Here is a 13594-nt window from a genome sequence, read left to right as displayed (position 1 = left end):
TTGCAAAAGACTAAGAGACTCAGCTGTAATAAGTGACTGTCAGTATAATTTAGCCTTTTCTTCATTATCAACCCCACATCAGAGTTTACTGCACTGCACTATCTTCCTCCTGATTCCTCCTCCTCCCCCTCCACACAAGATGCATAATTATCCAGGGAGTGTCGCTGGTTGGTCGGTGTGTGTCTTCCTCTTCCCGGCTTAGCAGCTTCATTGGTCAGTAGCGCTCTTGAATGAAGCGCCGCAGAAACGTGCAGGCAGCAGGCAAGAGGAAGCTGTGTGGGCCGCCGCAGGGAGAAACCAACGCACAGCAACAAGACCGGCGGGCGGGCGGGCTGCGGTGGTGGTCGGACACCGGTTATCTGACGACCAGAGGCGGCTGGCTCTCTCCCGGAGAGTGAATGAGGTTGATGCTGCTCTGCTGCACGTGGAAGGACGAACGCATGGGAGAGGAGGAAGGTGAGAAGCCGCGGGGATGTTTACAGCCTCTCGGTGCGTGCGGCCGCGGGGCGGGAGGTGCGGACACAGCAACGCATCTTCTGCTGCTCAAAACACAGATGATGCTCCACCGAAACTGGCAGCAAACAAAAAATGCTTTGTACTATTTTCCTCACTTTGAGTGTCGTTTGTTGTCGGCGAGAAACAGATGAGGGTGTAGCACTGGTGTATCTGCAGGGAGCGTCAGGCTGCTATGTCCTTATTGTGCTGCCATGTTTTCTCTCCGAGTGGATGCACCCATCATGTTTGTATGCAGTGTTCACCCTCAGGCCACGCACACTCTTCATTTGCAAGCAGTCTTATAAGACAGCTAAAAATATTCAGCTGATGAACAGGTTGTCACATTAATGAAATGAAATGAGGACTTTTTGGGGTGATTAATGCAAAAATTACAACACAGGAGCAGCTTAAAGTTATAGTATTGTCTAACAAAACATAAAGGTCTTACAAAGTTGAAATTAAATAATCAACATATTAGGGACTTTTTCCTAATGTGGAGCATCTCATTTAATTGTTCAAAGACTAAAAACTGCCCAGAACCTCCTGGTGTGTGACAGGTAGATATTTAATAGCGAAAATCAAAACATGATGACATTTTTTATTTCACCTTATTGTAATTTGTTAAGATTATTAAATGGAGAACAGTGATTCTTACTTTAATTACTTTAAAACAGCGATTCCCATCAGAAGGGATGGGACTCTTCTGTACATGGAGATAAATTTGAAGGGTTGCCAGATGATTTACAGAAGAGGAAAGCCAAAGAATATATAATATGAATGCAAATACTTCCCTTTAATCTTTAACTTTTTAAATTACTAACAATTTTTTCTCATAGAACAAAGGGGAAAAAAACCTGGGAACTGCTCAAGAAGAGGCGTTGATCAAAGACACTTTGCCTCATCATTGATATTTTGCTTAATTTCTGCCTTAAGATGGGATGTTGTGTAAGTTTGGAGTGCCGTGCATGAGAGCTTCACACTGTGACTGTACTGTAGCTGCCAGTCAGGTTCACTGAACTTAACAATAGACCTTTTATGTGATGACTCACTTTGCGATACAGTGAGTTTACTGTAGCTCATGTGAAGGAAGAAGTGCTTCAAGGGACTGCGTTTGTGTGAGCTGGTGATACTGTATAATGCAGGTGTATTGTTTACCTTTACTGAGGTATTTATGACTGTGAGACCTTTGCAGACAGCAGAGGTTAAGAGGACACAGCTGTCAGGGAGAGAAAAGCTCCAGAGATGAGATGGAAAAATATTAACTGATAAAGAGATGAGGTGAAATGAGGCATTGGCACGAATTAGACCTGCCTCTCAGCCGATCTGATCAACAAATCTACTATACAGAAGAGAGTCGTTCGCTGGATGACAGGAATGAGCCGACCACACAAAACCTATGCCAACACATTTTTCAAACTCTTATAAGCAAATGAACAGCAATATCAGCTGTATGTAATCTAATGTTTTCTGTTTGCTGCTGCCACCTCATCTTTTCTGATGAAACTCTCCGCTGCTTTCTCTTTTTGATGCATTACAGAGAAAATTGTATCATCTCCGCCAAATTGCTTTTTCCTGAAACTCTAATCATAATTAACATTTTCCTCATTAGAGAATGGGAGGAGGGATTTGTGGGCTGCAGCTAATGACGGTCCTCTCATGGAAACAGTTCTTATCAGAATGTGTTCAAGTTGACGGAGAAACGTATAAAACAAGGTCTATATTTTTTTCCACAAGAAGTTAGAATCTTTGTATTTTTACCTCGGTTCATCCAACGTTTGTGTTGTTGGCACTTTGGATCTTAATTGTTGAATATGAAAGTTTTAAGAAAAGTGTGGAGTGTGCAAGTTAAATTTATTGGTGTTGGTTTATTGTTGCTGTTAGCTGAAGTTTTGTTTCCCTTATTTCACTAAATATTATGATTCGATCTCAACCACTGATGACTTTCCATTAATCAGTGAGATGCAGCAGTTCAGTTTCACCCTTGTTGGGTAATGCTCTCAAAGCTGCCTGTCAGCCATCAACAGACGAGGAACAGTTCACTGTTTCATTTTCTCAGTAATGATGAAGGATTGTCATAGACACTGTGTTGTGTGTTTGATATCTGCTCCTCTTTGAGCTTCAGTCGGATTATTAACCAGCGGTGGTGATTTGCATTGAAGGCGAGATGAGGACAGAGAGAACGGCCACATGCAAACACACATCAGCAATTATTCTCATCATAAGAGCAGTAACTGATTTTATGCTTACAGTATTGAGCTGTAAAACCTGAACATGAGTCGTTGTGTACGTACAGGATGACCTTTGACCTGTTGTGTTGCTGTTGTTGCAGCTGGAGGAAGTTTGCCCGTCTGTGCGGGATGCAAACAGAGGATCTACGATGAGCAGTACCTGCAGGCCCTCAACACTGACTGGCACACCGTCTGCTTCAGGTACTGTTCAACACAAACTCAATGGACGTCCATCCCCAGCATGTTAGCATGGAGATTTATGTGTTCACTGTGTCACTGTCCACCTGGTGAATTTAAGTCCAATGCTCACTCTCTGTCAGCTCTGTTTTTGGTCTCCACCAGCTCCTCAGGGAAATATCTGGCTCTTTAGCTGCTAAATGCTCCACTACGTTCACCGGCTAGTTTCGATATTTGTTACTGAGCAGCTAGTGTTCGTTGGGTTTTTAAAGGTTCTTTCTAAATCTGAAAGCAGCTGCTACAAGAGCGATGAGTGAACCCAGACAGTTGGTTTACAGAGCAGGCAGCAAAACAATGAGCAAAAACTCACTATAAAGCTCTGTAAAGCCGAGGGGTGCAGCAGCTTCAGGTGATAATTCTCTGCTGGTTCATCTCTACGGGCAACTGGGTTCACATTGTCATTTGATAAACTGTTATCATAAAAGCATCGATTATAGCTGCTCCAAAGAATGGATGAGTGAATGGAGGAGTATAGAGCTGGAACAATTAGTGAATTAACAGAGAAAATAATCAGCATATTAATCAATATGGAAAGTCTTTGTTAAACCTGTATTCTTAATGAATGTGGAGACTGTTGATATCACATTTTACCACTGCTGTATCCAGTCCTATTTCCCCTCTGCATGACATCAGGCTTGTTTCTACCTGCGTGTGCTATTGGCAAAATGTCAGAGTTAAACTGTCTGTGAATGTACGTGTGAGCATATTAATGCACATATTTGCACCTTGGTCTTGAAACTCTTCTTCTTCAGTCACCTTTTCTTTTCCTTGTTGTGAGAAAAGTCTTTGGTTTTTTTGTCTCTTTTTATTGTCTTTGGTGGCCTCAGGTGTAGCTTGTGATTTTTCTGTGGGGTCTCTTGTCATTGAGCAGGGTGGTGGTGTTACAGCTGTATTGTTAAAATTCAGTCTTTGATGAGACTGATTTCTGGCCTACAGAATGCGACATGATATCACTCAGGCAAGAGATTCGTTTAGTCAAATTTGTAAACATGCGTTACCTAACTCATGTGACTCATCTTTATCACCTGCAAACATTACAACATCATCGAGCCTTCAGGTCGAAGCAACTGGCACAGGTATTACAGATGCTGAGAAAGAAAAAGCAGATGTTCCGAAGCAGAAACACAGCAGTGGTTCTGAGCAGGTTCTGACTGGTTCACAGTCAACTTTGCTCTTCTTCGGTATCTTATATACTTACATACTGCTTTTTGCTGTATGGAAGCACTGTAATAATGCCTCCAGTCCTGGCTGTCGCCGGCGTGGAGGCATAACAAGATTTTCACTTTCATCAAAAAGTCAACACAGCAACAAAATCCCTGACATCATCAGTGAGCGTCTTTCACACCTCACCTAACCCTAACCCAAACCTGTAATATATCTTTTTTTTTTTTTTTCTTGAAAACTTATATAGTCCCAGAGATGACCAAAGTGTCCGCCACACTATGCTAACCAAGGTTTTTAAATGTTTTATTGAGCAATTACCTTGAATTCAAAATAGCTTCAGAAAAATTGCTGTTTTTCCTTTGGAAAGGTTTTAACCCAGAACTGCAGACTGCTCTGTTTCAGTGGAATATAACAATCAAAATGAGCTTTAGTTACTTCAATGAAGCTTCTTCTTATCACGTTGAGCTCTGGCATCAGACCTGTAGCTGACACCGTGATTAACATTTCCACTGCGGTTTTACTTTCCCAAGGTTTTGTTTGGAGAGAAGAATAGGCAGGTTTGTGTTTCAGTCTCAGGCAGGTTACTCTCTACATGAGGTGCCACGTTTGGAAGACTGAGTGCCGTACATCCCCGACACATGAAAACTGAGGCAGTATAATAGACTGATATGAATCGAATATGAATATTGAGACTGTGCGCAAAATGTCTTCTTTTTCTTCTCAGTTGGATTCTGGCAAATTATCCTGCAGCGTGTTGTGCGTGTGCACGTAGTGAGATTGCATGTGTCTCTGTGTGAAATAAATCTACCCATATATTTTAATTTTAACCATATCTTGTTTTTTAATGATGAGTGCCCGTCTCTCTCTATTGAACTGATCTGACCTCAGTGGACAAAAAAACAGGATCAAATTCAGGAGCCCGGACTGGACGGAGAGCATTCATTTTTTGATTTAATTATTTAATCATTATGCATTACTGTACAAGCAGTATGAGATAGCAGGTTACAATGCATTTAAACTAAATTAAAAAACTTAAAACTTTGCTTCATGTTTTCCTGATGCGGACCTTTTAAAAGAAAGTCTGGAAGTTCAGGCGTCACTGAATCTTCAGATCAATACAGTCACCTCAGTTCGTATAACACAATGTATATGAGCATATGAATAACCAGAGATTCACAGATGTTTGAGATGCACTAATGGCTATCGATCCTTTAAGCACAACAAAATGCAATTTGAGACTTCCACGGAGGGTTTCTGTCGAGCTGGGAAGGAAGGAAGTTCTATATATATGAAATTTAAGACTCTTAGACAGTGAGTACAAACAATCAAACAAACTGTTTTTATGAGGGAATTTCCCTTTTTATTAAGTGGAAAACTAATATTTATTATTACCTGTATGTAGCCTTCCTTTAACTGAAATGCAATAAGTAACCTTTGACAGAAATTGATTGATTGATTTGTTTTGGGCTTGTTTGTTTGTTTGTTTGTTTTATTTATTTACACACACACTGAGTGTTGTTGTCTTTCGATGATGCCATGATACTGCAGCAAAACAATCAGCAGGATCTATGCTTCGTAACTCTCGTTAGCACTAATAATCACATTAAGCTGAGACAGGAGAACTTATTTACTTTGAAAGTGGGGCAGTTGCCAAAGGGCTGCTGTGTATATTGTTAATAGGACTCAGTTGTTGATGTTGCAGCAGCTTTTTTTGTTCCTGGTGATCTTATGTAATATCTCCACCTCTTCCTCTCCTCTGCTCTGTCGCTCTCATCCTTCATCGTGTTAATCTCGCTTCTGACAAGCGGGAGATCTAACAACCTTTTCATCGAGGAGTTCTGCTGAAACATTTAGCTTGTCATTGTTTGCAAGCGGGATGAAGGGTGGGGGGTAGTGGCAGTTGGCAGTTAGACCATATAAAAAACAAGTCCTCTGGCAGGATGTCTAAAAACCACATATTGATCAGATGTTCATCAGTCAGATTAATAAATAACACATATTAAAAAGATACATAAAATAGATATAAAAACAACATATATCAAACAACAACATGTCAGACATCAGTTCACCGGCCAGTCTTTTACAGTTTAAAATGTTACACAGACTCTGTCATTACACGGTAAGAGACTGTCCTGGAAGAAACGACCCCACAGGTCGTCTGCGCCAGCAGCTTATTACAACCCGTGATTAGATTTTATTGTTAGGTGACCTCTAGTGGTCGTAGTAATAATGACAGTACGCCTGACCGTTGGAGATTCAGGCGTGTTGAGATAGTAGAGATGAGGAGTGCGCTGACTTCAGTTATTTCTGACTTCACACATATTTTCAAACTTGTGGTCTCCAGACACAACCACTGCTCACTCAAGCGACATCAGCGACAGGAGATTTCATCTGGAGGAACAAAAGGCTTCATACAAGGAGTTCTTGTTGGCATGGGTTCGATGGATTAGTGAACGCTTGAGCTTCAGACTAAAAAAATTAGTCGGTAATACTGCTACAGAGTTGGTTTAACCTTCATTTGTTTGACAGGTGAATGACCTATATTCTAGCTAACGTTAGCCACATGAGCTAATATTTGTTGTTGGTACATTGGCCAACATCAGCTCACCACAGCTTAGTGAGTTATATTTTACAAACATCCAACTGTATGCTTATTGTGCCTGATGTTGTTAGCAGCTTTGTTGTTTTTAGTTTGTAAGTTCACAAGCATGAAATTGAACTTAAAGGCTGAATGTGAAACATGGTAACTTAGCACGAGCACTGTGGCTTCATCTCACCTGAGTGAGTTTTTATTTCCCTCAAGGGAAATTTCCTGTGGAAAAAAAAGCTGTTAAAAGAGCCACATTTAACTGAACTGGGCACATTGACACATTTTTATGTAACTCTTTTCAAAGTCTATAAAATGCAGCAGTTACAATTTTATTCTGAAAAACTGATGTTTTGCTGCCTGATCGGTTTCCTCTTGCTGCCCTTCCTTGAGTCCAGCTGCATCATCCATCGTCGTTCCTTCTTTGCTTGGCTGTCACTGTGTGGAAAACTCAGTGTCATGAATGATGTCTGAATGGGAAATCTGAGGAGGGTATCTCGGCACAGGACAAAGTCCTGTGCGTGTGTGCGTGCGTGCGTGCGTGTGTTACATCTGGCTGCCTCAGCACGAATGAAGGATTTCTTTAAGTGTTGACATTTTTGCATTTCTCTTTTTCAGGCTATTTATGTGTGTGAAGTTATTTAACACCTTTTGTTTATTTGCATATTCATGCACTTTGTGCTGTAGCTGGAAATAAAAGCAACACTTTGCATTTCTTTCTAAGTGTACTATCATTAAGTGGGATGTCTGTGCAGTAATGGATTAACGAACAGGCCTGCTGGCCTGAGATTTAAGAGAGCCCCTTGGCCAGAGCCTCTATATGGCCTGACAGCTAATATTTCTGTTTGAAAGCCATAGAGCACAGTTAAAAGATACAACATGATGACTACAAAGAGATGCAAACTGACCCCAAAGAAGGGCAAAATACTACAAAGACGTGAAACAACACGAGACACGAAATACCAAAATGATCCCAAGTAGAGGCAATGGGTCCTGTATTAGAGTGATGGGGGACTTTTTACCTGTCTGTACCCAGGGGTCTATTTTCTCATAATTCATCAATGTAGCCACACAGCACATATCAGAAATGTTGAATTGACACAAGTAAATTCATGTGAGTTACTAAGTCTTTAAAAAGAGTTAAAGTCTCCCAAGAAAGTGTTGCACCCTCCTAGAATCATTGTGATGTTTCCTCATGGAGAAAACCATGTGTGGATATTAGAGGGAATCTTTTTCTGACCTACATCCAAATCCTGAGGAGGGGCAGGATTGCCATGTAAAAGGAGGATTTAAGATGGTTTTCGCTAGTCAGACAAGACCTCCGTGGAAAATTGACTCGTGGGACTGGGGAATGGAGCTTACATCCAAACAGAAAATGTCCAACTGCAGTGCCCGGTGCTGTGATGGAGCATTACTTCAGTGAAAAGGAAGTGGAGATGGGAAGAAAAGAGAAGAGGGGGAATGCAAAATGAAAGTGCCAGAGTGTTATTTGGAGACCGTAGGGAGTCCCTTCGGTGCTACTCAGAAAATAGCAGCGGCTCGCTGTGCTGAAGGTTTCATGGGAAAATACAGCCGTGCTCTCACTGTGAACTGTTCTCACTGTGACTTTTTTTACTGACTTCTGTTTGTCCCAAAGCTCAACTGCACAGACTGAAAAACAGAGACTCAGCTCTCTTCGTGACATTCATTGTCATGAATGACAAGGAAACTACCAGCATGGTTTTCATTGATCTGATGAATCACTTTGGACTAAACTTTGGGACTTACTTTTCCTTCATTCCGACTTGTGTATGCACTTGTGCTCTCAGAGAGCTATGTGAGAAAAATGTTGCATGTTACAGTATTGGCTTCAGGTTTGGAATGCAGTAATCTCCCACATTTTTCCATGAACACATCTTTGTAGTTTCACACTAATAAAACTTGAACCGAGTTGACATCTTGTCACATTTGTTGCTGTTGAGGAATTTCTTTCTTGGTGAAAAACAATTATCTGCAATAACTTCCTATAGCACTGCAAATTGTTTATAATAACAGTGAGGACTAAACATGACCAGAAAATTTTGCCATGAAAAAATCCCAACAATAAAAATGTGAAAGTTTGGGCAACGTAATGGTTTTGAAGTGTCCTCTGTCAGACTGTACGATGTCGGTTTGAGTTGTGTCAAATTGTGCAATGAATGTGTGGTGAATCGTAGCGCTACGATGTAAATAGACAAAAAACCGTAGAACACGCAGTCACCTTGTGTCATCGGTCTGTGGCGCCCTCATGTTGTCAAATGTAGTGTCTCATTATTTTTCGTTATTCATTTATTCATTGTTTCTGAAAAGGCCACGAGGACTCAGACTAAAGACTCTCTAAAGCTTCTCAGTGAGAGCTCTCAGCAAGGAGCCCCTGGGTGAATTTTATTGCCTTCACTGGGGTTTTGAGGGGATTAGGTTAAAGCAGCTCTTGACATTAGACAGAAGACGACACCTGTGTAGTGGGGAGGTGTGTAGCATCATTATAACAGGACTCTGGAGTCCGGCCCAACCTTGATTGCCTCCTGGGAATGAGGAATAAGAGGATTTATAATGTTAGGCTTGTTAGAATTTCGGTTTCATGGTTTTTATTCACCGTATGGAATTTGCATTTCAGTGTGTCCTCTTATCTTCAGTCATTATTTAAATTCTGTAAAATAGTCTGAATCACCAGCTTACAGTCATTCATGGAAATGTGCATGAAACTGGATAAAGCAATACTGAAAATCAACATCATTTCAACATCTATATATCTGTACTCCAGCTGAAGGCTGGACCTGTGCTGCAGTCTCTCTGCAGTACAGTGCAGCACTGTTCTGTTCCCAATGAAACTATTTCTGCTTGACAGCCCCTGCCCCAGCAGTTGTCCCAAAAGACTACAAAGGCTTGTGCTTCGTTAGCACTTTAGCTAACAAGCTCTTTTTTTCTTTTTTTTTTCATCCAGTGTGCGTCTACTGATGACGTGTAGAATCAAAAGTGAGATTTCAGATCATGAACTGACAGCGTTTTCTAATGTTTGTGATGTATTAACAATTGTCCGTACACATCTGCATGGACACATACACATTGCTGTTATGAAAAACTGTGTGAGTGAGTGAAAGATCGCCCTTTGCCAAGGACGAGCTGACACAAAGCCTGCAGCTCCCCTACTGTCTTATTGTGCTGTACAAAGACACATCGGTCTGCATGTGTTCCTCTACACCCGCACTCACATCTGCAGGAGCAACATTACTGCCACTGTCTTAGGAGGAATTGCTTCTGATTATTGATTTGGTTTAATGATTGAGCATTTTGTAAGTCTGACAAGTCAAAACAAGAGGTTGAAGGAAGCAAAAAAAATAGTGAACAACAACAATAAATCACGATGCAGATGTAGGAGGTGATCATTTATTGGTGAAATATCGCCTACACCACATTTGGCCTTCCAGCCTGTCTTACTGCTCAGTAACAGCCAACATAAAGAGCTGCAGTGACTCAGCTGTTTCTACCTGCAGATGAACTCTGCCTGGTAACAGAAGCTGCAGGACACAGTGGAGGCAGACGAAGATGATTCATGAAGCCATACGTCTCGGATTATTTACTGAGCTGAGTTAGAAAATAAATCTTAAGGCGCAGCCTCGACACTGAACTGTTACAGTGTCGATGGTTCAGGAACGTTAATGAGGAGATAATTGAAAACAGGGAAGAATCCTCAAGGAAAACAAGTTATTATGGATGTTAATTGGCTCTGAGGTTTATAAATAAAGGAAAGAAAGAAAGGATAAACAAACAAAGCTGGTTAGTTTGACTTCAGTTGATCAATCGATTAGTTGATTGAAAGAAAAATAATCTGCTTCTCACATGCTTCATTGCTCAGTCTCATTTTAACTGTGAACATGTCCAAGTCCTAAAAAGTAGTCAGATAACTGTTTGTGCAGCCTAATGCTGCAGTACTGTATGAATGTCTATATTGATCTATAGAGATTGTTGCTATGGTGACATGTGGTTCAGACATACATGTTGGATTCAGCCTCCATCATTTGCTGACTTTTTCACTGTAACTCATGTAATAAAAAGGCAGAATGAAAGGAGGCTGATCTGACACAGATATTCCATACGAACATTTTAGATATTGTGACTATGACAGTTGCTGATGGGAACAATTTGCAGCTGAAGTGCTCTCCACAACGAAATGTTTCTAAACTAAATCAAACCGAAATATGAGATTTCTTTACTGTGATTTCTTTTTTCTCATTTGATGACACACACTGATACCAACATGTGTCCGATGTATCCATAAAGCTCCGAAGTGTTTCTCTGTCGAGATGTCTGAAGATGTTTGGATCGCTCTCAACAGTGAGTCGATGATACTGACAGAAGAGTAGACGACATGTGACTCAGCTGATTTGTGTGAGGCTGCTTGAACAGACTGTTACTGCAGAGGTTACAGCCTGAATGCGACTTCTCAGAGCATCTGTGAGTGGGGTTACGCTTCACCTCTCCCTCATCCCTTTAGAAAACAGAGCACCCGAGGGCTCACACGCGTAGGTTGGTGAATCAAATTATTTGAAGAGGAGGTGGAAGGGTTTAATAGATGATGGATATTAGGGAAATTTGATTTGTCCTCCCAGAATCTTTAACCATATTGGATAGTGCAGGAAATGGGCAGGTTCATATTACAAGGCCGGGTCTATACAGAGTCTTCATGTGATGTCACAGGGTCATGTCTGCTCCCACAGGGCGGGCAGACGACAGGAAATAGTCAAAAGGCGAAGCGTGACCCCCTCGGTAGAGCTACACTGAGAGAGGAAGTAGAGGAAGGGAGAGACGCTGCGTAGAGAGAGAGAGAGAGAAAGAGTGTGTGTGTCATTGATGGTTGTGACAGCGCGGCTGTGAGGCTGGTGGAGCTGTTTAACATCAGAGCTGCTGACATGAGTCTGTCTTCTGACTGTCAAAACAAGACCCTCGCTCCCACGGGTGACATGTCAACAACGACCCAACGCAGCAAGAAGCGACTGCAACACAGAAAGTAAGTGGACCAGTGAGTTTCTGTGGGTGGAGGATTAGTGACTTTATGGTCTGATGCTCAGGCCTCATAGTATGACACTTAAAATGATGAAAAAACAATGTTAACCAAATGTCCACGGACTTCGCTTGTTCTTCCTCAGTCAGATGTGGTTTGTTGTGTTATTACGTAACTGCAGACGTACAAACTTTTCATTATTCTGAGCACTTACATTCTTATCCGTGTAGTTTTAACTTATTAACCCTGTGTGTTCATTTGTGCAGTTGGCTGTATAGGGCTGCAACTAACAATTATTGTCATTATTGATTAATCTGCAGATGGTTTTCTTCAGTTATTGAGTAATCGAACATTAACCATTAAACCATTTAATATTAAAAAATTACATTGTCCTTGTACACAAATGACGACAGGAAACATCTGTTTTTCTCCAACTAGCAAGTCCATAACCCCAAAGTCTTATCTACCCACTATAATATGCATGACCTTTGTGTGTGTTAGACTTTCAGTCTGACTAATTGATTAATCAACTAATCATTGAGGCTCTGCTGTGGAACTTGTGTGTGTGTGTGTGTGTGTGTGTATAAATGAGGTTGAGTTGAGTAACAGCGAACAGATGAAGATGATATAGTGACTAATTTTGGCACAATTTTAATATTTGTGTCAAATAAACAAAGTGAAGCAAACAAAATTCTTTCAAGAACTTTGATATAAACAAATTTGAACTCAACTTGTTTCCTAGTACAGAAGTTGAAACTAACAGTTAGTCTAAAGCCCAAATATATTCAGTTTAAAACCATAAACATTGAATGATCAGTCAGGTGGTTCAGCTGAATGTCAGACCTGCTGTGTTCTTCTTCATGTTTTCACACAGCTGCTGTCAAACCGACAGAAATGTAACAAACAGCTTCACCGTTCAATGCTTAAAATGCATAAATTACATTCATTGTCTTTTTCAAACCTACAGTATATAGTGACAAACAGGACCTGTCAGAGGGATGTAGTTATTGAAATGTGGTTTACATGATTTACTTATTTCTCTTTAAGTTGTCTCTCACTTCCCTACGTCTACTGCAAACATTAGTCTGTCGTGCCAGTCGCACTTCTGCCTCTCTGGATCCAAAAATCCCCTGTAGTTGTTGGTGACTTCTCTGTTTTCAAATACAGTGAATCAAACCCTGCTGTCCCACATGTGACTGGCATTGTCCGTATGGCGTGGACCTCTTTGTCATCACTGCATGTTCCTGTCCTGACATGACAGGACGTGATATGATATAAGCCAGCGTACATTTGCTCACATCATCGACTTTAAATAAACGGTGTGTTTCCACAAGTACATACTGGTGCCATTTTTGGTTTTAAGATAGTTTTTTGTATCTCAAGAAGGAAACCATGAGTATTTTGTGTGTGTGTGTGTGTGTGTGTGTGTGTGTGTGTGTGTGTGTGTGTGTGTGTGTGTGTGTGTGTGTGTGTGTGTGTGGCAAAGCAGATAAGCATGTTATCCAGCACTGTCAGGCTGTGAAAGGGGAAAACTCATTTGGTCATCTCATAGGAGTCTGATAATCCAAAGAAGCCAGAAATAACATTGTGCTTATTTGTATTTATTTATTTTTATGTGTGTAAATTTGTCAACAGAAAGGAAATTAGACCATAGGTCCGCAGACTTAAAAGGGTTTATTTGGGGTTTAGAAGATGTAATTAATGGATCTATTACTGGTCAATAAATCATTTACTAATGCTTTTCAGATCAGTTATAATCCATTGATATGAACAACTTTTGGGTTGCCAGGTTGTTTTAAATCCTCCTCCAGCATGAAACTTTGCTTGTCTTGTTAGCGAGCTCTTTAGGGAGACCCCTCCTCC

General features: G+C 41.0%; 1 protein-coding gene across 1 annotated transcript in view; it reads left to right on the top strand.

The window, feature by feature from the left end:
* Positions 1-247: 247 nt before the first annotated feature.
* Positions 248-13594, top strand: part of limk1a (LIM domain kinase 1a) — a 50423-nt gene continuing 37076 nt past the window's right edge. Inside the window, exons 1-2 of the mRNA XM_023400883.2 lie at positions 248-456; positions 2825-2924. Coding sequence (XP_023256651.1) covers positions 399-456; positions 2825-2924 — 158 coding nt within the window. The 5' untranslated portion in view covers positions 248-398. The remainder of the gene's footprint in view (positions 457-2824; positions 2925-13594) is intronic.

Source organism: Seriola lalandi, unplaced genomic scaffold (genome assembly GCF_002814215.2).
Source record: "Seriola lalandi dorsalis isolate HSWRI2012SDOR001 ecotype SW California unplaced genomic scaffold, Sedor1 jcf7180002053065, whole genome shotgun sequence".
Classification (NCBI taxonomy): Eukaryota; Metazoa; Chordata; class Actinopteri; order Carangiformes; family Carangidae; genus Seriola; species Seriola lalandi.
Note: the sequence above shows the minus strand (reverse complement) of the source record. Positions and strands in the feature narration are given on the sequence as shown.